The sequence below is a fragment of the Cebus imitator genome, unplaced genomic scaffold, assembly GCF_001604975.1.
Source record: "Cebus imitator isolate Cc_AM_T3 unplaced genomic scaffold, Cebus_imitator-1.0 Scaffold76, whole genome shotgun sequence".
Taxonomy (NCBI): Eukaryota; Metazoa; Chordata; class Mammalia; order Primates; family Cebidae; genus Cebus; species Cebus imitator.
In genome coordinates, this window is record NW_016107391.1 from 1,458,066 (window position 1) to 1,483,941 (window position 25,876).

The window sequence follows — 25,876 nt, forward strand, 5'->3', positions numbered from 1 at the left end:
TTGCACTTATGTTAATTTTCTAACTTTGACAACTGTACTTTGTTTAGGGACCTGTTATTAGAAAACACACACTGGCACACTGGGGCCAGGCGCAGTGGCTCATGCCTGTATTCCCAGCACTTTGGGAGGCCAAGGCAGGCAAATCACCTGAGGTCAGAAGTTCAAGACCACCCTGGCCAACACGTAGAAACCCCGTCTCTACTAAAAATATAAAAATTAGCTGGACATGGTGGGGCATGCCTGTAATCCCAGCTACTCGGGAGGCTGAGGCAGGAGACTCACTTAAACCCAGGAGACGGAGGCTGCAGTGAGCGAAGATCGTGCCATTACACTCTCATGCCATTACACTCTAGCCTGGCAACAACAGTGAAACTGTCTCAAAAAAAAAAAAAAAAGGGAGGGAGAGAGGGAGGGATGGAGGGAGAAAAACACACGCTAGGCAGGGCTCAGTGGCTCATGCCTGTAATCCCAGCACTTTGGAAGGCCAAGGAGGAAGGATCACTTGAGCCCAAGAGTTCAAGAACAGCCTGGGCAACATAGTGAGACCACATCTCAACAAAAAATACAAATCAAAAAATTAGCCAGGTGTGGTGGCACATGCTTGTAGTCCCAGCTACTCGGAAGGCTGAGGTGGGAGGATTGCATGTGCCAGGGAGTTCAAGGTTGCAGTGCCACCTGCCACCACTGTCCAGCCTGGGCAACAGAGCGAGGTCCTGTCTCTTAAAAAAAAAAAAATGCATCGTGTCTAACTTACCCTCAAATAATTCAATAAAAAATACTACACACACATACACATACATACACAACACACAGAGAGAGAAAAGGATAAGACAAAGATAAAATGTTAACAGTTGAGGAATGTGGTCAAGTAAACGCAGGAAATTTTCTGTACTATTCTAGCAGCTTTTCTGTATGTCTAAAATTATATCAATATATATAAAAAAAGAAAAATATAAAATAAAATCGAATAGAACTACAATGCCAATTCCACAAACTGAGATATTTTGACTTCTTTCTTAGTAATTGATAAAACAATCAAACAAAATGGAATACAGAAAATTTAAACAACACAATTAAGAGGAACAAATGGAGACATACAGAACACTTCACGTAACTGAGCACCACATACATGTTCTTTCAGTGCACATAGAACATTTATAATATTTGGGAATATTTTGAGCCATAAAGCAAAACTACAAATTTCTAAAGACTGAAATCACAAGAGCACCTACCAGAATGCAACTGGCTGGAAATTAACAAGAAATACAAAAAATCCTGAAAACTCCATGTGGTAGACAGAATAATGGTCCTCCAAAGATGTCCACATTCTAATTCCCAGAATCTGTGAATACTGGACAACCTTATGTAGCAGAAGAGACTTTGCAGGTATGATTTAATTAAGGATCTTGAGATGACAGGATTAATCTGGATTTCTGGGTAGGCTCAGTATAATCACAAGTTTGTTAGTTTGTTTGTAGAGTTGCAGTTTTACACAGTCACCTAGGCTGGAGTGCGGTGGTGTGATCAGAGCTCATTAAAGCCTCAAATTGCTCACCTCAAGCAATCCTCCTGCCTCAGCCGCCAGAGCTGTTGTGACTAGAGGCACATGCCACCACACTCAGCTACAAGGATTCTTATAAGGAGATACGAGGACCAGAGTCAGAGAGGCGATGTTATGGCAGAAGCAGAGGTCAGACAAAAAGATCTGAAGATGCTATGCTGCTGGCTTTAAAGATTGGGGAAAGGATAGTAAGTCTAGGAATCTAGGCAGCCATTAGACATTGGAAAAGGCAAGGAAATAGATTCTTCTTTAGAGCCTCCAGAAGGAATACAGCCCTGCCAATGTTTCAATTTTAGGAATTCTGGCCTCTAGAACTGTAAGATAATAAATTTGCATTGTTTTAAGTCACTAAACTTGTGGTAATTTGTTAGCGTAACAATATGAAACCGATACATTCCATATATGTGGAAATTACTTCAAATCTGATGTGTCCTTATAAAGAGGAAATCTAGACCCAAGGAGACACAAGGAATGCGCACACAGAGGAAAAGGCCACATGAGGGCACAGCAAGATGGCGGCCATCTGCAGAGAAGGAGAGAGGCCTCAGAAGAAATTAAACTTGCTAATACCTGGACCTTGGACTTCAAGCCTCCAAAACTGTGAGAAATAAATTTCTGTTGTTGAAGCTGCTCAGTCTGTGTTACTTTCTTTCTTTTTTTTAAACCATTAAAAATATTTATTAATAATTGTTTTTAAACGCCGCTTATTTGAGAGAGCAGAAACCAAAGCATTTTCCTTAGAACTCTCACTTAGCTTGTATTTCACAAAAGTGCTTTAGAACTTAAATTTCTACCACTTGTATGGAGTGTAAAGACAAAAGGAAGCCCAACAAAACCAAAGGCCCAACGGTGTCTATTCCCAGGGCCAAGGCAGAACCCCAGGTTAACCCACCTGCCCTGTGCTGAGTCACTGGACACATCTCTGAGTGCTCAGAGTTGCACACAGGAATGCGGGGGTCAGGCACCAAGGCACCTTTATTCATTCATTTCTCAAATTCAACTCCCTTTAAATCCTGACTCTAATAGGCCAAAAGACACTACTCATATTTATTTGGTGCCAAATTATTGTTATTTTTAAATGCTTACATCTGCACCTTAAAGTAAACTGCAATATCCAGCACAACATTGTCAGACAGAGCTGCTGTATGGCTACTTAGCTTCATTACTGCCTGGCTAACACTTAACATGCTTCATCCTTTACAGATGGAAGAAGGATGTTCACTGTTTTTAACCAGCCATCCTGCATTTAGAGGTAAACAGCTTTTCTGAATTATTTGCCCAGAAACTTTCAGTAAACTACCAAGTGGAGGCCCTGATTTTATTTTGGTCAGTATGTGCACATACTCACATGTAATCACCCAGAAAGAAGAAAAACTGGTTAACAAGAAACCTACCGTCATGTCAGATGCTGGAAATCAATCTTTAACTACATATTTACAGAAAGGGTTTTAGGATTCATAATCCACTTTTTCAGTTTGTCTCTTATATTTCATTAGTCAGTTGGAAGTGGCATATGAATCATTTTGCTTTATCTGGAAAAAATATTTTCACATTTTCCAATTCCTTTGACAAAGAAGTTTTCGTCTGTTAAGGGGTAAGAATGCTATTTGGCTATTACCTACTTTTAAAATTCAAACTCTTCAAACATGTTTATTTAGATCATATGCTCTCAAACTATCTTTTACTGACACAATGGTAAAACTGGGTTCCCCAAATGTCAAAACCCTAATGAAGTCTCTATTTCCAATAGTAAAATAAAAGACAGCCAACGCTGTGGGGTGAAAACTATCCTGAGCCTTTTCCCCACTCTGTAACATTTAGAAACTAGGGGGAAAAGTGGGATTGCATTAATAGACTTCCAAAACAAAATGTTATGGAAGAGTTTATTTTTTAAAAGGAGAGTTTTAAGAGAACAGGACGCTTGAATATGACCAGCTCCTACTCAAGGGGAAAAATAACACAGGCCTTTGCTGAGATGGCACCAATAATTCAAAGAAACGAAGCTAAATAGAATTTTATCTATACACAATTAATATGAAAACTTCTTAACAGGGTGGAACACTTACAACAAAATTTAAGTCCCTTCATCTTTTGGCAATGAAATAAGTGAAATTAACATAAGGATATTTTGGAAGGGTTGAAGGTCACAGTCAAAATCAAACAGAAAATTTTCAAACCTAGAAAGCAAAATGCAAACTTTCATAGCTCCTTGATCTACCCTATCTAAATAGAAAAGTATAATGACTATCCAATAAATGCTTAGTTTCAAAATGAATACAAGCAATTTATCACGAAAAGCCTATATCTAATAAGCTGCTTTTCTGCTCTGTTCTGCTCCCTCGTCATATGCTTCAGCTTAATGAAGACTGGGCTCTATAGCTGCTCCTGAGGGCAGAGAAGCAAGCAATGGAGTAAGAAAGTAAGCCTGAGAAGCCCCTGGCCCCTGAGGACCTTCTCTCTGGCCGGTCACAAACACTTATGTTTCAATGCAGAAGATTTCAAGACTGATTTGAAGAACAGAATCCTATCTTGGGGATTAGGTTCCCTGTCAAAGGCCATCAGATGGACAGCTATTTACCAGGCAATTAGCCTAAAGCTCTTAGGTAATGATAAAAAACAAAACAAAACAAAGATACAAAACCCCTCATATTTTCCTACTGGAACCTTTCATTCTGTTTTGTTGATGCTTAAGGAAAACAGCTTTGCCCATAACTCACTGTGGCCTGGAGTTATGACACCAACTTGTATTTGGCCAATTAAGAAAGAGGCCAAACTACATTCTTTTTAGAAGGTCTATTCAGTTGAAAAACGGCACTTAACTGAGGGTGTTTTCATATAACCTTTAACAAGAACTCATAAGTTGCATTGATTACGCCCCAAGAGATAAGGGACCGATGATAATTCAGATGGGTACCTCTGAAAAGATTTATCAGTTTTCTGTCTTGTTCTACCCAGATTTTTTGGAAACCCTTGGGGAAAGACTGAAATTCCCCATCAATCTGAGACTGTAATGCGAGTTTTTACAACATTAATTGGAAAAAACAAGAATCCCAACATGGCACCCAACAGACCTCCAGTCGGTGGTACTTTCTTATGGCAGCTGTAGCAAACTAATACATTTTCTGTCAAGACTTCAGGGATATGGGCCAGGTGTGGTGGCTCACGCCTGCAATCCCAACACTTTGAGAGGTTGACTTGGCAGATCACTTGAGGTCAGGACTTCGAGACCAGCCTAGCCAATTAGCCGGGCATTATGGCGCATGCCTGTAATCCCAACTACTTGGGAAGCTGAGGCAGGAGAATCGTTTTAACCCAGGAGGCAGAGGTTGCAGTGAGCTGAGATAGCACCACTGCACTCCAGCCCGGGTGACAAGCTGTCTTTTTCTGACCCTGTCTCAAAAAAAGAAAACAAACAAACTTAAGGGATGTGTCCAAAACAATAATTTAAACAAAAACTTATAGTCCCAAATGCATATATGAAGGAGAAAAAAATACTAAAAACTAAAGCGGTAAGTACTCATTTAAAAAAATTAGAATAAGAACAGTAAAATAAACCAAAAGAAAAATTTAAAGACATAGATAAGGGCAGAAATTAGTGAAATCTGTAAGCAGAGGGGATTCACAAAGCCAACAGTTCCGGCTCAAAAAAAATTTTTTAAGACTAGTAAATTCAACAAACCCCTAGTAAGACTGATCAATATTTTAAAGCAAGAAAGAAAAAGAGAGAAATCAGGCATAAGTAGCTAACATCAAGAACAAAATACAAGACTGAACTAGATATGGCTCAGGCTCATGCATTAAGAGCAAAAGTATCATACAAAATACGTCTGGAAATTTAGAGGAAATTGACAAATTTCTGGAAAAATATAACATATCAAAACTTATTCAATAAGAGAAAACCAGACTCATAACCATAAAATAATTAAATCAGTAGTCAAAAATATCTTCAGAGACCCAGATGGCTTCACCAGCTATTATTTCAAACACCCAAGGAATAAATAATTCCTCCAATTTTTGCAAAAAATTCTTTGACAGAATAGAAAAAGCATTTATTTTTCAACTCTTGCTGTGAGGCTAGCATAACTTCACGATCAAAATGTCAAAGAACAGTATCAAAAAAATCATAAGCACAAAATTCCTAATAGCAAAGTGAATTAAGAAGTGTAAAATAAAAAGGGTAACAGATCATGTCCAAGTTAAGATTGAAATGCAAAATCAATGTAACAGTAATCTGTTAACATCCTCCTCCATAATTATAGATTAAAGGAAAAAAATTATATGATCATCTCAACAATACAAAAAAACCTGACCAAATTTTTAATATCCATTCAGAATAAATACTCTTAGCATAATAGAAATAGAAGAAACTTCCTTGACAAAGTATATATACCAAAAGCTACAGGCAAAATACTTCAGGACAGTGGGTACTCTGAGTTGAGGGTGGAGGTTCAGTTGTAACTGGAAGGGGGGTACCTAAAGGGCATCTCAGACTCAGACCTTGATTACATGGATATAAATTTCCTTTCTACTTTTTTGAAAATTTAAGGCTACATACATCATTTGTACACTTCAACCTGAAATAAAGAAGAAAAACTAAGATATACACACACATACCCCTCTGATTACAACCATGTAAATGCTATATATATACAGCATAGGCAAAGACTATCAAAATTAAAAGTTTGATTTGTTAACATAGTGTGATAATATAACTATGTATAAATTTTAAAAACTGTCACCAACCAGGAAACTGTGAGAAAGGCAAGAAAGGCATGGCTCTGGGTATCACCTATTATATTTTCATATCCTTAGACTGGTGGGCCTGGTTCAACTTTGATGGTGGGTTAGGAAGAATGCCCACTGAAAACCAGCAGTAAAGACACGCAGTCAAATGTAGAGCCCATAGAACGCTCCCATTTGCCACTTTCCCTGCCTTCTTACAGGAATGATGTACTAATTAATCACCCAGATACTAAAGCACCTATTATACGGCCTTATCCATTCTTGGGTTCCAGCCTCCATTTTCACAAGAGCAAAGATGAAAAGTCCAGAACAAAGCCCTCATGCTGTGCCTCACCCAAAAAACAGTATCAAGGGCTGAGTAATTTCAGTTTATAGAATTGTGTGAAATAAGGAACAAAAAAAGGTGGGGACAGATAGCACCTTAGCACAAAGGAAAGGAGGAAAATTGTATCTGCAAAGACTGTGACTCTCTACAGACAATAGTAGAAAAGAGAGACCCTTACATCTAGCTATGTGGCTAAAAAGTGTGGCCATGGCAGGATCCATGTTTCTAGTTACTGCAATCCTGACTTTTCGGCAGATTCTAAGCCCCATGCTAGTAAGAACTATAGCTTCCAAACTAGACATGGGGCCAATCTAGTCTCCAAGGACCAGACTTTATGAGTGTCCTGCCAGCCTTGCCAAGAAGCCAGACCCTGCTAATTCCCGTCTATAACCTGCGCCCTTCCCTTGGGCAAGGAAATAGACTGCTTGCTGTGGCTGCCGAAAGTCAGAGTGACTGACCCATTTCAGAAGGGGGAGAAAGAATATTAAGCAAGAGCTTTCATCTGATCATTTGTATCTAAGTCGGTCTCAGGGAATATCTCCAAAAAGGCCAAGGGGAGGAGTAGAAATGATATAATCCTGAAGCCATAAAGGACTTTTCACCACAACCTCACCCACTGCCCCTATATTTTTTCTTTCTGTAAAAGTCATGAAGTGCTGTTAATTAATTGGGTCTTCTCAGGGAGAAAGCTGCTACTTAAGTAAAAAAAGTATTTGGGAAAAAAAGCGGATGCTCTAGAATCACCATAGGGATGCAGCTATTACATTGTTGCCAAACACAGTTGTCTCAAAGCTTAAAAGCTCTCCTTTAATTCTTAGAATGGGTAAGGTCCACTTTTGTGACCATGTTCTGGGTTAAAAGCAGTTTGCAAACTTTTCTCAAGAGAGAGTAACAGACTATCAAGTCAGGAGAAAAGGAAGAGTCCCGCCCTTTCTCCCACTGAAGGTGGCAGAGCACTGCTCCTTCTCTTCATCTCCAATAGTCTCTGGGGGAAATCCTTAAGATGAGAGGCTCTGCTCTGGGAAGAAGGGAAATCTGGTTCTGTATCTTCTCAGTCCCAACCTGACAGATCTTCTTTTTAAAAGAAATTAAGTCCATAAATAAATTCCAAAATAAAAAATAAAGGAGAGACAACACAGCTGGAAAAGGAATCTATACAGACGTCAACCAACTGCAACGTGTAGACTTTGTCTGCCTCTGATTCAAATGACCTATTTTTTAAAAACAACTACCATAAGATAATTTGGGAAATTTAAACACTAACTGGCTATCTGATGATATTAAAGAATATTTTAGATGTGCAATGGTAGAAATTATCTTCTTTTAAAAGTCCTAATTTTTTGACACACATTCTGAACTACTTAAGGATTAAAGAACATGAACAAGGATACATGTAAAAATAATGGGTGGCACGGACATGTAAAAATAATGGGTGGCACGGACAAAGCTGATACAGGTATATGAAAATAAGACTGCCTGTTAGTTAAGTTTTTTAAATGAGTGATGGACACATGGGTGTTCATACTAGTCTCTTTACATATGTCTGTGTGTGTGTGCATTTTTTTCAGGGTTTCAAAAATAAAATCAAGATTATTTTCCTGGAGTCATTGGGGCATTTGATTGTTCCCAAGACAGCTGAGTGAAAGGGGTTTTTCTTCTTTTTTGGGGGGGTATCTTGTCTTCTTATCTGATCCTATAATTAGGAATACTGCCCTAAACATCTCTATAGCAAAAACATCTAAACCCAGGCTTAGAGTCTAGATGAGGCAGAGGGGATGCTCTGGCTTGCTCCCTCAAAAGCCAGCATGCTGTCACTGTTAGTAGGTGTTCGGCAGCCAAACCATTTTGCTCTGTGTTCTGCTGGCAGGGACTTGCTGCATCGATTGCTCGTGATGCAGGCAGCCTGCAGCTAGGTGTGTCCCTGATGAGCAACTGCTGAGTAAAAGAGTCAGGAGCTGTGCCTCAGCCTGTCTCCTCCCTCCCCAAATCAGACTCCTCCTTTGCCTAACTCCTTTTTTTTTCCTGCGTCACAAACACAAAATGGAGTTAGCTGGGAGCAAAAACAATCTGTCTAAAATGGCTGAATGCAGTAGGGAGTGCCAGACAGTAAAGCAAAGGGAAAGGGCACCCCCTGCCGTCCAACACAGGGAGCCTATTTTATGTACTTCACTACCTTTGCATGTCAAAACAATCAGTACCACAGAGTCCAGATCAATTTTGTCACAAATCATGATTTTTGAACTCTAAAATTCAAAGAATAGAAACTGAGGCGCAAGAAGGGAAAATAATTTGCAGTCTCTAAGGACAAAGGACACAAAGTCAGCAGCCCTAGGTCCCAGTTACTGCTTGGTTATGATTAGTAATAGTTTCCGAGAGACAACAGAACGGAAAGGAGGTCCTTTTATAGTACACGATTCCCAACTTCAATAACGGACTAATGACCCCCCAGAACCCCACAGCTATAGCCTTCACTTCCCCAGGAATTCCTGTTGCAGGTGACTCTCAATGAAGATCACAAACAGGAAATGGAGGAGCAGGGAGTTGCTTGACATCCTGGAAACTAAGTTCTTAAGAACTGCAAGAGGGAGTAAGTAAGTGGGATAAAAAATGGACTTTGCAAGAACACTGCTGAGAACACAGACTGACTCTAAAGCCAGTTATATCCGCAGGGCTGGGAGACAGGCTGAGCCATAAAGCAGCTCCACCCAACCTCACTCACTTACTCAGGATCAAAACACTACTTGCTCTGACAACACCCTCCATTATCCTATACTACACCTCCCTTGAGTAAGCCAAGTACCTATGACTAAAAGAGAACACTTAAGAAAGGTAAAAAAAAGAAACAACTGGAAAAACTCACGGGTACAAGTCACTAATGGTTGCCACTGGTCAAATGAAGCTGCACAAATATGACAGTTTATCCAACATCCCTAAAGTGAGATAATGGCAACACATACAACACAGGTACACAAAAATCACAAGAAGTTAAAAAAAAAATAGGTACACTCTGGCATCACTATAGTTTTCTCTGAAGAAATAGGGTCTTTGTGGAAGAATCCTAGATCTCTGAGGCATATCTGAAAGATCAGAACACTTAATAATCTCTCTAGAAAATAACTTTCGGTGAGGGCAGCATAGCTTTGGAATTGCCAAGTTCACCTAGCATACAATAAGCCATATCTATTAAGCATTGCATCAACTCTAATTCTGGGAAGAGGAGAAAGCAAAAGGGTCCCATTGGGTGTTAATATAAGCAGCTGCCCAGATGGAGGATTTCTAATTTATATTCTTCATGGTTGTAATATACATAAGGGATAAAGTCAGCACTTTAAAACAATTACTAAGGTATACATTATAGAAGGAAAAAACATCATGCCAACCAAATAGCAGTAATGCCTGTCAAAAGGTAACCATGTCACTGATATCTTGGCCAAAACATACATTTATCTGCAAGATCCCACAGAACCAGACCGTCACAGATGTGCAAGCTGTAAGGAGGGACAGGGCAAACTTGCATTAATGAACAAACCTGAAGGACAAGAACAAAGCCAGACAGAATCCCAAAGGAAGAACCAGACGCTGAGAGTCATAAAGAAGGGGGCAGATCTAAGTCTGAAAGGGTAGCAGAAAAGCAGTATTAAAAATGTGGGCACTTCACCAAGCATTTGGTCATGCAGAATACAGTCATTGAGTTTCCCAGATACTTTCCCAGCACACCCAGGATGGTGACTCAATTAGGGAATGCTAAAAAGAGATCTGCTTCCGAGATGTGGGTGAGGAGGGACTGGAAGGACAGGCACTGTCCCAAGCAAAAACCCAGGTATGTCAGCATAGAGATAGGATAGGTTTATGCAAGGAAACAACAGGCTAGAGGGCAGAAGAAAAGGCATTAAAATAAGGTACTAGGAATAAAACTCTTCCTGGATTGAAAAATGTTTTATTATCAGAAAAATTATACATAAAAAACAGAATAATTAATCCTCATGTATACATCACTGAGTTTCAACAGTTACCAACTCATGAACAATTCTGTTTCATCTATACCCTAACCCACTTCTAAATCCTATATATGATCCAAAATTATTTCTGTATGCGTCTCTAAAAGATGACTTTTTAAAAAATGCCATGCAACCATTATCACACAAATTTCCAGCTGTCTCAAATGTCAAGTGTTTTGTTTAGTTCATTTGGATCAAGATCTAAATAAGTTCCATATCCTATACTGGTTGATAAAATTTAAAATTCTCTCTTAATCTATATGTTCCTCTCCATCTCATGTTTTCTCCTGAAACCTATTTGTTAAAGAAATCAGGACACTAATCACTGGTAAAAAGCAAGGAGCACTAGCACAGTGACTTTACACAGTCACTGGAAGCAAGCACCTGAGGTTTCTCTCAACATGACTGCATTCTTGCCACTCTCTTTCACTAAGTGCTGGATTCTAAGCCCAATATATCTAGGCTTAAATTCTGGCTTGGTGTTTACTTGCTATAAAATCTTAATAAGCAAAGGACATGTTAATTCTCTATTTCACATCTCTCAATTATAAAACAAAGATAATACTAATTAGGTATTATGGAAATAATGTTTTGATAACTGGAAATAATAGGTGATAATCCCCTGTCACAAATCTGACATTAAATAGCTATTCATAATTTAAGACTGAATGAGAAGGCAAAGAACCTTCATCTTTTTTTTTAGGTGTTCCAGATCAGTTTTAATCTCTGCTGTGTCTTACCCACACTAACCTAAATAAATACTGAGTAAACTGCAGATTTCTAAACCATTCTCTATAACAAAGGATTCTAGAAATACTCTCTGTTTTATTCAGGGTTGGGAAGGGAAGTAACAGGGTAAGAGCAGAACAAAGAGAACAGATGGAATAAACACCCAGCCCCCAGCCTGAGTCTGCAGAGACAGCTGCTGGCTTTCGTCATACTGCTGTTTTTTTCCCTTCTTTGTTCCTGAGGTGGAAGCCAGGAAAGGGTGGGGAAAGAGGAGGGGGGAAGGGGTGGAGATGAGGGCAGGACCGCCATCTCTGTTACTGAAAGTCACCTGATCTTCTCCACCAATCCCTAGTCTCTGACCTCACAATCTGGAACCTGAGCCAAAATAGCTCAACTGCGCACACCCCGTGGCCGAAAAGAAAAATGCAAGCAGAATAAGAAAAAGGGGAAACTCTTGGGAAGGATTTTTACAGTTTTTCTTGCAAAGAGAAATGCAAACACACACACAAGTAGAGTGCTGTATCTTCCCGTCTAATAGATCTAAAAGAAGAAACCACTGGCTCTAAGAAGAGTTGGGAATATTGTAGGATCAGGAGGAAAGAATAGTTCCATCCCATCTTGCAGAAATGGTGTTACCAATGCCCTTCTGTTATATTACTGGGGTCCTTTGCCCAATGTTACTTAGAGATGAGAGTTTTTTTATATTGGAATCTGTTTTTTTCAAAAAGACACTACTACGAGTGAAGTAAAGGATGCTGTTCTTGCTTTATAGAACTAAATGCTAGTACTCGACTTGGCAGATGAAGTATCAGGTCCAAGTACTTCTAGAAATCTAGAAGTCTTCTAGAATCTTCTACAAGCATCGCAGACACTAAAATTTCTTTTTTAACCCTGCCTTTTTCATTATAAAAACAATATAACCACGTTATAGAAAAATCAAAAGAAAAATTACCTAGTACCCTAGCAAAATCTGACAGTATTCTGGTATATTGCCTTCTAATCTTTTGCTTCTGCATTTGTTTTTAATGCAAAACAATTATAATAAGGTGTACATAATTTGCTTCCTGCTTTTCACACCAAACAGTGAATCATAAGCATTCTTCCATGTTGCTCCAAAGGCAATGGGCGAGAGTTCTAATACATGGGACAGTTACAGGACACTAAGTTCTAGAGCAATTAATCTCCATAACAAAAACTGAAATAGAATCAAGAAAACAAAGAAGGTAGCCCACTCCTTTCCTTTAAAGGCCTTTTATAGAGTAGCATTCCTTTGCTAGCAGTACAAAGATCTATCCCTGTTTGAGTGTCACACTCAAGTGAAATCTGGAAGGTTCCCTGGCAGAACTTTGCAAGCCTCTCTTCCCCATATCATAATGGCTGTAAACTCTGGTATGAGTCGCCATACATTTACAGAGCTGATATCGGTAACTAACTCTTCAGTTCATTGCTTTGTAAGAGTTTTTTAAGGAAGATCAAAAGGACACGTATACATGCTAAGATGCAGTCAGATCAAATGGGTTACTATAGCTACCATTTCAAAAAAAAGGGACAGATTACTTCATTACTCTGTTTTATCCCTGTGTTCATTATAAAAGTAATGTCTTCTTATTAGAAAATTAGAAATTTTTTTAATGAGGAAAGTCTCTACATACTGATATGAAGAATCTCCAGGATATAGATGCAAAGTATAGAAACAGTAAAGATAGTACGTTCCTTTTTTTTGGTAAGAGAAGAAAGGATAAGAATCTGTATCAGCATTTGTTTATAATTTTTTTAAGTCTGAAAGGATAATCAAATTAATAAAAATGGTTAGCTCTAGAGGGAAGAAGAAGGAGAAGGATGGCATGGATGAATACTAGGGTGGGAATAAGACTTTTTTAAAATAATGTTTTTACTTCTGAACCACTTATGTATCCATGCAGAAAAACAGGTAACAGTCTCAAAGAAAAGCCCCAGAGGAAGCATTATATGGAGATACCCTTAGTATTCCTTGCAAACTAGCCTGTCTACAACCTTATGTTTGGAGGGAGACTTGTTCAGCAACAGCAGCAAAGTCATTTCCGGTCCAACAACTCCCAAATAGTGTAATGTCAAGGGATCCTCAGAACAGTGCCTTTTCCTCGAGGAACAGCTTTGAGTTCCAGTATGTAGTAAGAGAGCACCGGATCACTCTTTTGCTCACACCAAACCCTAGTTCTGCTTTGACACTTGCTGGACATCTCATTTCTTTGCCTAAACACATCTCTAATCTCTACCAACTCCAGGTCTCCATAGCAAGAGAATAACCAAGCTTGAACAAAAGTTATGTCTGTATTGCTGTAACATTCTTATTTCAATCTCTCCCTCCTCCAATTTCTCACAGCTCCTTCTGTGTTATACAAGCCTGAGTCCAGCACAATACTCTGCCCTAATCACTCTGCCCTCCATCCAGCCTCTCCAGCTGAGTCAATCTCTAAGTGATTCCCAGCTACTTCACTGACCACAGAGGACTTCTTCAAAACATTCTTTAAGATAGTTACTGAGACCTGGTTTGGAAGATGGCAAGAAAAGAAAATAATTTTTAAAGTGCCTGTAAAACAGTGGCTCCAAAATTGACTGCTAAGTCAACAGAAGATGTTGAATTGTTTCCTAATCAGTCTCATATGACCTCCATAAGAACAGGGATAGTACTTAAATAATACCTATTCAGATACACACATCAAAATATTATTAAGAGAAAAGGTAAAGAGTGGCTTAATTCATACCATTAGCATGCTCCTCATGTAATCCTTATACTGAAGTTTGAGATTTACTGGTATCAACAGACATTTAAGGCTAGGGACTGTGTGCCAAGATGTTAGAAGTTTAAGTAATACTGATCCCCCAACTAGATGGTCTATGTCTCAGACAATGACATTTAAAAGGACATTTGGTCAGAAATAAAATCTGGAATCCACAGATAATGGCAGATAGCACCTTGGATTTAAAAGTTACCATTTTGGTCTCTATATTTCTAGAAAAGTGTGACACAGGTATACACTAAAGTTGGGATGACTAGAAAGAAAGAGGCTCTAAAAATGAGACTAACTGGGGATAATTAGGAGTTAACAAATGACACAAAGGGTTGCCTTTTGACTGTGAAACTTTCTGCACCAGCATATTCTTCCAAGTTAGACCAGGGGAACTCCCTGAAAAAATGGATTCAGTATATAACCTCTGGCTAGTTATCAATATATAATGTGGGTAGGTTCTATTATGTGCTTAAAGTACCTTTTCAGCAGAAACTGAGACAGAGATGGGATTATGAGTGTGTATATAATGAGGCTACAATGAGCTACCAAGCTGATAAAATACAGTCCTCTCTTTGAGCCCTCTCAAAGGAAGACTCTGCTTTCATGAAGGCATCAGATAAAAAACAGAAACCTCTTCCAGCCTCTGGACCCGACAAAGAGCATTAATATTGCTACTGTAGAAAATACTTGCTGCAACAGGACAAGATCCTTTGTAAAAGGACAAGCTGTAGCTTTCTGCGTAATTTAACGGCTGATCAGTCCTCCAAATAAATTTCCTGACAGGTAGAGGGCAGTATACTAAGCAGCTTGTATTTGGAAAGGACAGAGGTTGCCTCTCTCTAACGTGATGACATCACTACCAAACGTAACAATGACACATCTAAAATAAAAGAGTTCCATGTGCCATCTGGTGGCAGAAAGCAGAAAAGCACACTGCTGCAAATAAAATAGCAAATTCCCCAAGTCGAGAAGAAAATTAAAATGTAATTCCTTTATCTGATGACGCTGTCCCTTAAACTTCCACCAGAAAATCTTCTGTGGAAACTACATCAGCAGACTTCATGCAATAGCTTTAAAATTTTTCCCCAGTTTAGCTCTATACTTCTCAACACTGGCTGTAAGCAAGCAGCAGCTCCTAAGGCTTGAACTTTGGTGCACAGAATAAGAGAATGAAAGTTAGACTAAAACAAACAAAATAACAAAAGGACTTAGAAGGCTGTCAAAAGCAAAAGAAGAGTTTGACATGACAGATAACACCAAAGACAGCTTATTGTAAGGAAAAAAAAACCAGAGTAACAGAATCAGAAGTTAGGAACTGAAAGATATCTTTTAGGTTCATGTATCTCACTTTACAGATAGAGTCAAGGTATGAAAGATAACCTTTGGTGCAATCTTATTAGTGGTCTGATTAAAACAAGATATCACTTTTCCCCTACTATACATTACCATAAATAATTTTTTTTATTTTTGGTGGAAGTATAAATTGCTATAATCTTGTACCTAGAAACTTGGGCCCAGAAATCTGATTTTTAAGAAATTACTGTGCAGAAATACAAGCTGGCAAAGACAACTAGAAATAGATGTTTCCTAAAGCACTGCTTGTAATATAAAAAAATGGAAAACTTATTTGTATTATATGACAGAATACAACTATCTGAAATAATGACGCAGATCTACATGTAAGGACATTGAAATGCTGAAACATGTTAAGCAAAATACAAAACAGTATATACTGTATGAGATCACACCAATTGCATTTAAAAAGAAGTATATATACCTGCATGTTTCTGTAAGTTTAATTTCCTTGTCCCATAATTTTCCAGTAAAGTTTTATTCAAAATTTACCACACTTTCTCACTTGAACTAAAAAGGATTTTCCCATTCCTTTATTAGAGTAACATATGCATATAAAAAGTATGATTTAACAGGACATCTTTTTACCTTACATTTCCAGTGTATTCTACATACTTGTTAAAAGGAAGATAACAAATTAGTCCAGGAACTGGCTTTAGACAGGACCATGGTAACAGATGAAGACAGAGGTAGGTAATAGTAATGATGGAAGTCTCTGGAAGTTCCTCTTCTGACAGCTTAAATTTTGTCAGTGAAGTAGGAAGAAAACATCCTCAACTGAGAATGAGGATGAGGGAAGTTTGGGCTGTTGAGGAGGAAAAAAAGGTGTGAAATAATCTGCAGGAGAGCAGGAAATTAAATGAATCTGAAATGCTCAAAATATGATTGCCTGGCAGTATCAAGGGCCAAGCAACTTCATAAATTAAGCAGAGGAGAGTTGGGAGAATAGCCAGTGAGCTAGCAGGAAAAGTAAAAGTGTTTCCTGTCCTGAAAGCTAAGAGAAGAAAGTCTATCAAAGGAGGGCCCAGTTGTGTGGTTTTCTCCAGCCATGTTCAGTTGCACACCTACAGGAGCAAGACAAAGACAGAAATGGAATTAACCAGGAATGTGGTTTTGCCAATCAGGTATGAAATGAGAGAGGTAATGGAAGAATAATACCCAAGGGAATGATTGTAATGATTTACCAAGGAATTTTAGCTGAGGGAAAGAATGAAGTCATCAAGAAGGTTAAGGACAGTGAATGGATTAGAGGTCTCTGCAGGGCTGGAGGACTGTTGGGGTCAGGATACCAAAGAGAATAAGGTAAAAAGAGAGAATCCTGGTGGTATGAAATGAGGTCCTAGAAGGGCTACACTTACTGCAATGACCATAGTGTGAAATGGGTAAGGTAGGATAGAGGACAAAATCTGTAGAATTCAAAGAACTGAAAGGCCAGAATATTGGCAGGATCATGATCTTTTTGTATAAAAATTTCTAAGAATTAAGTCAGAGGTAGTATTGGAGTATAGAAGAGAGTGAACATAAGACAAGAGCTAAATTGGTGGAGAAATGAGGAGTAATGTGGGTGGCAGTAGATGACAACATGAAGAGGGAAAATGGGTGACATAAGTTTATGTCAAAAGATTTGAAATTGTTGGTTTTTAGGAACTGTTTCCTTTTAGGAAAAAGAAAGGCAAAATGATCTGAAAGTGGCAATGAAGAACAAAGATGACATCTACCACATCTCCAAGCCCACTGGAGTGAGGTTTATGAGAACAAAGAAAAACAACCACATGAGCAAGCAAAAGGGAAAGCAGTATTGACAGAAAACCAGGTTTCCAGTAGAACAAGGTAAAAATGTTTTGCCAGTAATGGACCATGAATTCAAGAAGGCACAGTGGACCCGTTTCAGGAGCGTAGGTGGGATGGGAGGAGACAGAATAGGAAACACGCAGGACCTTATGGCGATTAAACCATGGGAAACGAAGGATGACCTAGGAGTCTGGGGCTGCCTGTGGTAAATGACATAAACCAAGATAAATGGCATAATATTAGATCCAGTGGATTAAAAGCAAACGGTGATGGAAAGGTTGGGGTGTAGAGGGGCACATGAGGGGGTAGTTTAGGTTCCTTTTTTATGCCACTAGTGACAGTAAGATGAAAGCCTGGAAGAGGTTTTTACTTTTTCCGTGTGAAAGACTTCTGGCAACCCTAGATGATAGGGATGGATTTATGTTTTTAAATCACAAGGGACTATCATCTGATATCACAGAACTTCCCAATTTCTTTGTGCTAGTAGTCTGACCCTACTCAAAACCCAAGAGAAGCTAAGTAATTAAAAGGTAAGAATCCCAACAAATGTTCACTTGACTAGTACCTCTAGTCCTAATCCTACACACTTGAGTGGAATAAGGAACTAATGAAACAGACATCTTTCTGCCAAGAGACTCACTGAACAAGGTAGAGCAGGTTGAGCTCTCACAAAATCTTGCTGCTAAAGGTTAAAGCTGCAGAAGCTATAGATTCACTAATAAAGATCCAACCGGGTGATTGCCACCTAGTGGACAGAAAAGAATAACAGGGAAAAAAAAAAAAAAGAGAACAGAAGAAAACATCTCCAAAAGCTAGCATCTTCATAGAAATAAAAATATTGTCAGGATAAAGTAAGAATATGCATATATTTTTTAACAGGGAAAAAAAAAAAAAAAAAGACCCTACAATTCTCTTTGGGAAAGGGGCTCCTGCTGAAGCCTGAAGCAAGAAAATTATGTCAGAGCAGCAGACAAGTAAACCTATCTGTTGTGGCTAACAGTTCTGACTTCTGGAACAATAGAACTGGAGCCACAGAGTCAAATGCTAACTAGAATACTGTTATTTTTTAATAAAATTCTCTGCTCTTAGTGAAGATCTTACTTTTAGCCAGAAATTTTTCTAAATTACTGCCATTAAATATTTGGAGAACTCTTCTGATGCTCACAGTTCCCATAATGCATCTCTAACAAGTCTAATGTTCCGTATTGTTTTTGGAAGGAAGGAATAAACCTAAAAATAAAAGTCACTGTACGTAGGACATGAGTTATCCACCATGCTATGATTCAAGAGGTGATAGTATAATGATCACATAACAAAAGAGAATAAGAGAAGAAATGCAAAATGAAAACTGGTTTATCTTGTACATACAAATAACGAACTGCCTAAGGCTACTATGTCAATGAAAATGATCCCTTGGAAAAGATGGAAAAAAACAATTTAACTACTGGACATGTTTCCAAGAAATTAAAAAGAGCTGACAAAGAGTCCATGATAAAAGACTCTTTGCTGATCACTATAATAAGGAAAGTGAGAATGTGAAAAAGGACTAGAAGTTTGATGGTATTGTCTATCAAATGTAAATTCAAAATATTCCCTGGCAGGGAATAAGTTAACTGAGTAAGTAAATTCCTCATTTATGGGAAATAAAGCCTTCAGAAACACGACACTCATCTTTAAAAGAAAAATAACGGGTAAAAGAATCTGGAGGATAAAATTTTAGGACCAATACCTGTCCCTTAGCTCTTCTCTTGTAAAAAGGCACACATATTCTTGAACATTAATAAAGCAGTAACTGGAGACTTCACTACAGAAGGCAGATGTGCAGAGTGAGGCATGTGCTTTCTTCGATGCCCATTCTTGGAGGGACCAGTAGGTATACTGAAGTTTTTAGGTATCAATAAAACATAAGGGGGATACAGGCATGTTTAACAAATAGTAGAGCTGTGTTTATCAAGCAAGAGAGGAAAAAATGCAATATGTGAGAACCTAGTGTTCAAATAACTTCTTCATCAACACTGGCAACCACTGGGCTGAAATCATCTAAGCAGTGCTTCTACCAGATAAAAATGTCTTAACAAAAAAACAAAACAAAACAAAGAGATAAACATGTCTTATTTCTTCAACTGGATTAGTTTTGCTCGAGTTGAATATTGCCAGAACATGCCTTTTCCTTTATAACCCTAAATATCCAGTACCTCACTTACTTTCCCTAATCTATTATTGTTCCTTTTTTTCTACTCAGTCACTGCCAATTCAAGGACATCTGCGTCTGAATGAATGAAGTGGTTCCTGAAGGCAGCATATCCCCTTCTTGCAGCTTTTGTCTGGATCTAAGCTTTCAGGGGCTCTTGGGGCAAGTATGTACACTCTTGGCACTTTGGAGTCATTGTTTAGAATTTGAACTCTGGCTCTGATACTTTTTATATAGTTTGGAAAAAGTTATTTAATCTATGTTCCTACTTCATCTGGAAGAAGAACTATTTACAAGGTTGATAATGAGTAGTTATCTATCATTTAATTATATCATCATTATTAAGACTATGAATGAGAGACTTGGCAACTGACACGGGCTTCAGTATTCACACTAAATTGGTTCAGTATTCAATTCAGTATTCAAGAATTACTTTTAAAAAGTAGTAAGGATGAAAGCCTTTTTCTGAAATATAAACACTTGAGATGTTTAAAGCACTGGAAGTAAAGTAAACTTGCTGTCATACTGATCTGTGCTTTCTAAGTGTTTACTTCTGAAGTTTTGAGAGCTTTAAATTCCTTATCTGACAAAAACCTACACCCTAAATAAGAAGCACAAATACTTTTTACTAAAGTTTTCTTTTTTTTTTTTTTTTGGCCTTTTGTGAAGAAAGGGGCCACTTTAGTATTTAAAAAATACTACTATATCCAATTCATAATGAGAATATAATGCCCAAGAAGACCACTAAGCTGTATAAAACCCAGCTAGAATTAATAGGAATACAAATAGAATTAAAAAATGGAGATGGGGGAAGGGAGAAAAGGGGCCCACTAGGTGTTCATTTGCAGTGGCACTAAGAGTGCAGAGCCCAGACTCAAGAAACTTATGCCAGAGGCCAATATAGGGATTCCATGAACTTACAAATTAGAAAATCATTTAATTTTGACTTTGTCAACTAGTCTTTATTGATACACTAATACAGTATACGTGGTCACCATCACAGTATTTTAATTAAGAGAGTGGAAGTAATTCCTTAGGCTGGACTTTGGCATGGAAGGTGACAGTTTTCTCAGAGGAAAAGGCCATTTTTGTCCTGAATGATAGGGCAACAAAACAGACCTGAGCATTATGGTCTTATACACACACACACACACACACACACACACTGGGGGCCACCAAGGCACCTCGTAATCTGTTAGGCTCCTTATTAGAACAAACACACACACACACACATACACACTAGGGGCCACCAAGGCACCTCGCAATCTGTTAGGCTCCTTATTAGAACAAAGTGTAGCCTATTTCCATCAGATCACTTAAGGAAAAAAATAAGAATCACCTTTAAAAATACTAATTGACTGGGGAGAGGCAGGGAGTTGCACTTATTTTTCATCACTAAGGTCGTAATAAACCTCTAAACAAACAAAAATGCTGGAAGAAGATGAAAATACAAAATTATTGGGCTATAATTGTCATTATACATGACAAGATATTTGAAATACTATCTCTCTCAGGGAAATAACTAACAAGTACCCTATCACAAGGCAGCATAAAACCACAAGAATTAAAAGTGAAGAAAGAAGAGGGCAAAGTAAATCAGCTCTTCTAAAATAAAAGGAAACATATGAAGGTTAAAAAAGAAAAGCAAGAATTTATATAGAAAAAAATGGACCAGAAGTCAAGACTCCTGGTTCTGATCCTAACCTTGGGAAAGCTACCTAACTGTTCAGAGTCTATATATGCTACAGAGTGGAGATAATACACATCCTGCCTGTCTTATAAGGCTTCTTTGCATGTCAAATAGGGTAATTCATGTTAAGGCACTATAAAACTTGTAAAACAGCACAAATGTAAGGTAACAGTATTATTACTTACGTTGTCCCTCACCTTCTAAAGAGATAAGTATGTGATAGTTTAACATGAAACAAAATTTCTTCCCTGTTAGTTAATACCAAAGCTATTAGTCCTTTTGAAGTCCAAGGGAGGGAAAAAAAAAGAAAGAAAAGAAAACCTAGCAAAGACAAATCAACCCTCAATCTCTAGTCTCAGTTTTCTAATGAGAAATTCCTTTATATCTATTTCATCTTTTTCTCTAATATTCAAGAGACCAAACTAACAGGCTCTTTTGCATTCTTACCTTTGGAAGCTTCAGGAACAAAGTGCCAGGAGGGAGAAGGCATCCAATATTGGAAAGAAACGGAAGGAAGAAAAGAAATCACATACGGTTCTTTGTTAACGTACACAGTCACTCAGCCACCTGAACTGTTAAAGACTCTATCCAACCCTTATTACTTAAGTACTTAGGACTGGAAATTGCACCTTAAAGCAGTGCCAGAATTTGTTCAAGAGTATCATCAAAATGAGCCCAAATCAAGCTCTGTCATTTTAATCTCATATTCCTAAAAGTTATACTAATACAAAATACCTACATACAATAGTTCTCTTTCCCAACCATGTAACTCCTTAATATTTAATATAATAACATATTTTCTTTCTTTGGAATGGGAAAATCCATCTGTCTTCCATCCAACATACCCTTTCTACCCTCACCCAGGGAAGGAAAGGGAATAGGAAACCTGATGAAAAAATATTCTAAGCCCTACACTGGACCTTTGCATCAAAGAGGAAGGTACTCACTCTTGGTCTGGGCAGAGAACGTAAGGGTAAGTTTGGCAAAAAGTTCATTGTTCTCAAAGCGGTCCTCCTTCACCTTTGTCCAGAAGCAGTCCTGGGAGAGGTCCTCAGCCACAAACTGTAGATAAAGGCAGGGTGTTAAAAATTAGTAAACAGAGCCCTGTACTTTCCAACCTAAAAAAAAAATGAGTCTGTAAAATAGGTGGTTGGCTGATTATCAACAATGTCTAACTAGAATAAGACTAACCTGAGGCACAGAATAGTGTGGTGGGATTAGAAGAGGGATTAGTATTAGAGAATACTTCCAGTTTATTTGTTTATGGATGCATAAATCTAAGAATTAGATTCACGTATACTATGTATCTTCCTCCTAACTCCAAATCCTCTAGCTTCAGAAGCATTAAGGCTTTATTTCACATCTTCTCTTGCTCTCCATCATATTTTCCCCACCAGTTTGGCTAACTGTGCCAAATTTGCTCATTTTATGAGCAAATAAATCCCTAAGCTCCTTTATATTAACTTACTTTCTAGAAGCAAAAGGCTAACTAACTCAGAATCACAGGCATCTCAAACACATCATGGGAACAACACTGTGCATGCAAATATGGGCTGTGTAATTTATATCCTGTGAAACTGGGGTAGAGTGGATTCATAAATCCATGACTTTTGGATCAGCACAACTATCAGTAGCTTGCGGACTAGTGAATGACCATTATCAAACTGTGTGTTACCATGGTATTGATAGCCTCAGAGAAAAGGCAAAAAACATTAAGTATAAGTTTAGTTAAGATTAAATTCAGAGTACAGGGTTCACAGAACTCTCCATGGTGATGTATGGCATATAGAAGATGCCCAGTATCTGCTGAATAAACATAAGCATGAGTGAAACTTGAAGACAGAAAGATGTAAGCCATAAGGGAGGTGCAGCCCATCCATGCACAAAATACAAAGTAGAAAACTGGTAGTAAAATGGTTTCTTAAGATCAACTGGTGAGGCCAGGCGCAGCAGCTCATGCGGTCAAGAGATTGAGACCATCCTGGCTAACAACACAGTTAAGCCCCAACTCTACCAAAAATAAAAAAAATAAATTAGCTGGGCGTGGTGGCAAGCGCCTGTAGTCCCAGCTACTCAGGAGGCTAAGGCAGGAGAATCGTTTGAACCTGGGAGGCAGAGGTTGCAGTGAGCCAAGATCATGCCACTGCACTCCAGTCTAGGCAACAAGAATGAGACTTCGTCTCAAAAATTAAAAAAAAAAAAAAGATATACTGGTGAAGAAATAGAGATTCTTACCTTGGACCAGTTTGGCCTCCGGAGCTGCACCTCTGGCTTATAAAGCTTTTTGGGGGTTAATCCAAATGGCAGAACTGGGGCTGCAGGAACTCCAAATCCAAATGGGGGAGGTGGAGGCATACCCATGCCAGGTGGAGGCGGAGGAATGCCAGGGCCTCCAGGAAAAGGAGGAGGTGGAGGGATTCCAGGACCACCAGGAAGAGGGGGAGGAGGAGGTGGCATTCCTGCTCCTCCAGGCAAGGGAGGAGGTGGTGGGGGGATTCCAGCACCACCAGGCAAAGGAGGAGGTGGAGGGATGCTAGCACCCCCAGGCAAAGGAGGGGGTGGAGGGATGCTAGCACCCCCAGGCAAAGGAGGGGGTGGAGGGATGCTAGCACCCCCAGGCAAAGGAGGGGGTGGAGGGATGCTAGCACCCCCAGGCAAAGGAGGCGGTGAGGGGGTGATGCCAACACCCCCAGGCAAAGGAGGTGGTGGTGGAGGAGGAACTATGGTGCTACCCCCAGGAGCAGGTGGTGGTGGAATCATAGTGCCACAGTCACCAGGTAAAGGAGGGGCAGGGGGAACAGTAGCACTACTAGGAACAGAAGGAGCTATAGCAACAGCTGCCGCAGAGAGGGAAGCCATTTCTTTCTTGGCATCTTCCAGTTCCTTTGTCAGCTTGGCAACCTACAGAAATAACATCAATGTGAGTACTTCTCACCCCACTTCAGGGAGTACTGGGGCTAGAAGGAATCTAACAAATGACTTAATCCAAACTTCTCATTTTACAAATGGAGAAACTGAGAGGAGTCAGAGAGATCACATGATCACTTAAAGTCACACTGCTTAGCAGCAGAGACAAAACTAGAATTCAGGTCTTCATGTTCTTAGTTCAGAATGCTTTGTATTAAAAAGACAATTTCAACATTTATGTTAAACTCTCCCTTGATTAAAAAATGTAAAAGTCAAGTAAATCAAATATTCTAGTTATATAACTAATATATGTGCTACACAGATGATTATATAACCACATAAGTAATCAAGGTATCAGATATCAAAGATCATTTAACTATTTACTACTGCACCGGGAGTGTGTAAGGATAAATCTGTGCAGAGATGACTAACAGAAAATCAGCTGATTTGTAACAGTTTAGTTTTTATTCCTAATTTATTAGAAGATTTATCACCTTCATTTTTAATGTTTTTTTGTATTTTCCAGATTTTCTGTCTTATGTATTACTTACCCCCAACACAAACCAAAAACCAGTATATTATTTTAAAAATATGCACCATGTAACTAGATTGCCTATTAGTAGCTGATCCCTCCCTGGAAGTGAGATGATTGACTCCTGTTCTAAGCCATGTACATCTTGAGGTTACAGGTCACTCTGCCTTCCCTGCTCAGGCATTACCTCTCCTGTGAGCTGGGACACCTCTGCTTCTAGATCCTGTTTCTCTGTGGCAATTTGTTGCTTTTCAGAATCCAGTGCATCCTTTTCTCCCTGAAGATTCTGAAGCTTCTGCTCAAAGTCACTTTCCATCTTTTTCATTTCCACCTGTAGCTCATGTCGGGCTGTTAACTCTGAGTCCAGCTAGAGAAAAAAAAGAATCAGGCTCCCAGTAAGCTCTCCAGCTCAGTAAGAAGCACAAGTATTATTACCCATAATTCCCCTCACCTCCTCTTTTGCCTGGAGGTGCTGGAATCTGCCCCCCACTCCCATCTCCTGTTTTGGGCCAACAGTTGATCTACAGAGCTCACAAATTCAGGCTATGCTTGGGGAAAAAAAGCACCATGATTCTAACCTTAAAATCAAGATTAAAGGAGAAGGGAATCAGTTCATTTCCATAGATTCCCTATTTTTATAGTAAAGAACAAAACAAAGATTTTAAAGATATTTAACTAGGACAGCCATGGTAGTACAATCCCAATACTCTCTAGGATAAAAAAACCTATTAACCACAGTAAGAGTCCTTAACAATCGAAGAGAAAAAGAAAACTCAAAGACATTTTCCACTTCTACTGTTCAAAGGACCCCAGTTCCTAATGTTCTAGGGATAAGAGGCCTAAAATGCCACGCAAGCCTGTGAGTCCCATCACTATTATATGAGTATCATCTGTCTTTCTTTTCCTGCCTAGTAGCTCAAGAACTGCAAACCCACCAGGAAAGCTCCTCATAGTGACTTCCATATCACCTTCTCCAATGACTAACCTATACTGGAATGGTTTCCCCTGGGAATTACACATCAGATGCTAAATGCTTCCATAATACCACAGAAAAAAAGTGTCTCGCCGGGCGCGGTGGCTCAAGCCTGTAATCCCAGCACTTTGGGAGGCCGAGGCGGGTGGATCACGAGGTCAAGAGATCGAGACCGTCCTGGTCAACATGGTGAAACCCCGTCTCTACTAAAACTACAAAAAATTAGCTGGGCATGGTGGTGCGTGCCTGTAATCCCAGCTACTCAGGAGGCTGAGGCAGGAGAATTGCCTGAACCCAGGAGGCGGAGGTTGC

The 25,876-nt window shown here is 39.0% G+C and overlaps 1 protein-coding gene across 1 annotated transcript in view; it reads right to left on the reverse strand.

Moving 5' to 3' along the window:
* DIAPH1 (diaphanous related formin 1) overlaps positions 1-25,876 on the reverse strand; it is a 108,382-nt gene that overhangs the window by 36,749 nt on the left and 45,757 nt on the right. The window contains exons 13-17 of the mRNA XM_017532147.2: positions 25,043-25,112; positions 24,779-24,958; positions 23,388-24,053; positions 22,100-22,214; positions 21,600-21,608 (exon numbers count right to left, since the gene is read on the reverse strand). Of these exons, the coding sequence (XP_017387636.1) occupies positions 21,600-21,608; positions 22,100-22,214; positions 23,388-24,053; positions 24,779-24,958; positions 25,043-25,112 (1,040 nt within the window). The remainder of the gene's footprint in view (positions 1-21,599; positions 21,609-22,099; positions 22,215-23,387; positions 24,054-24,778; positions 24,959-25,042; positions 25,113-25,876) is intronic.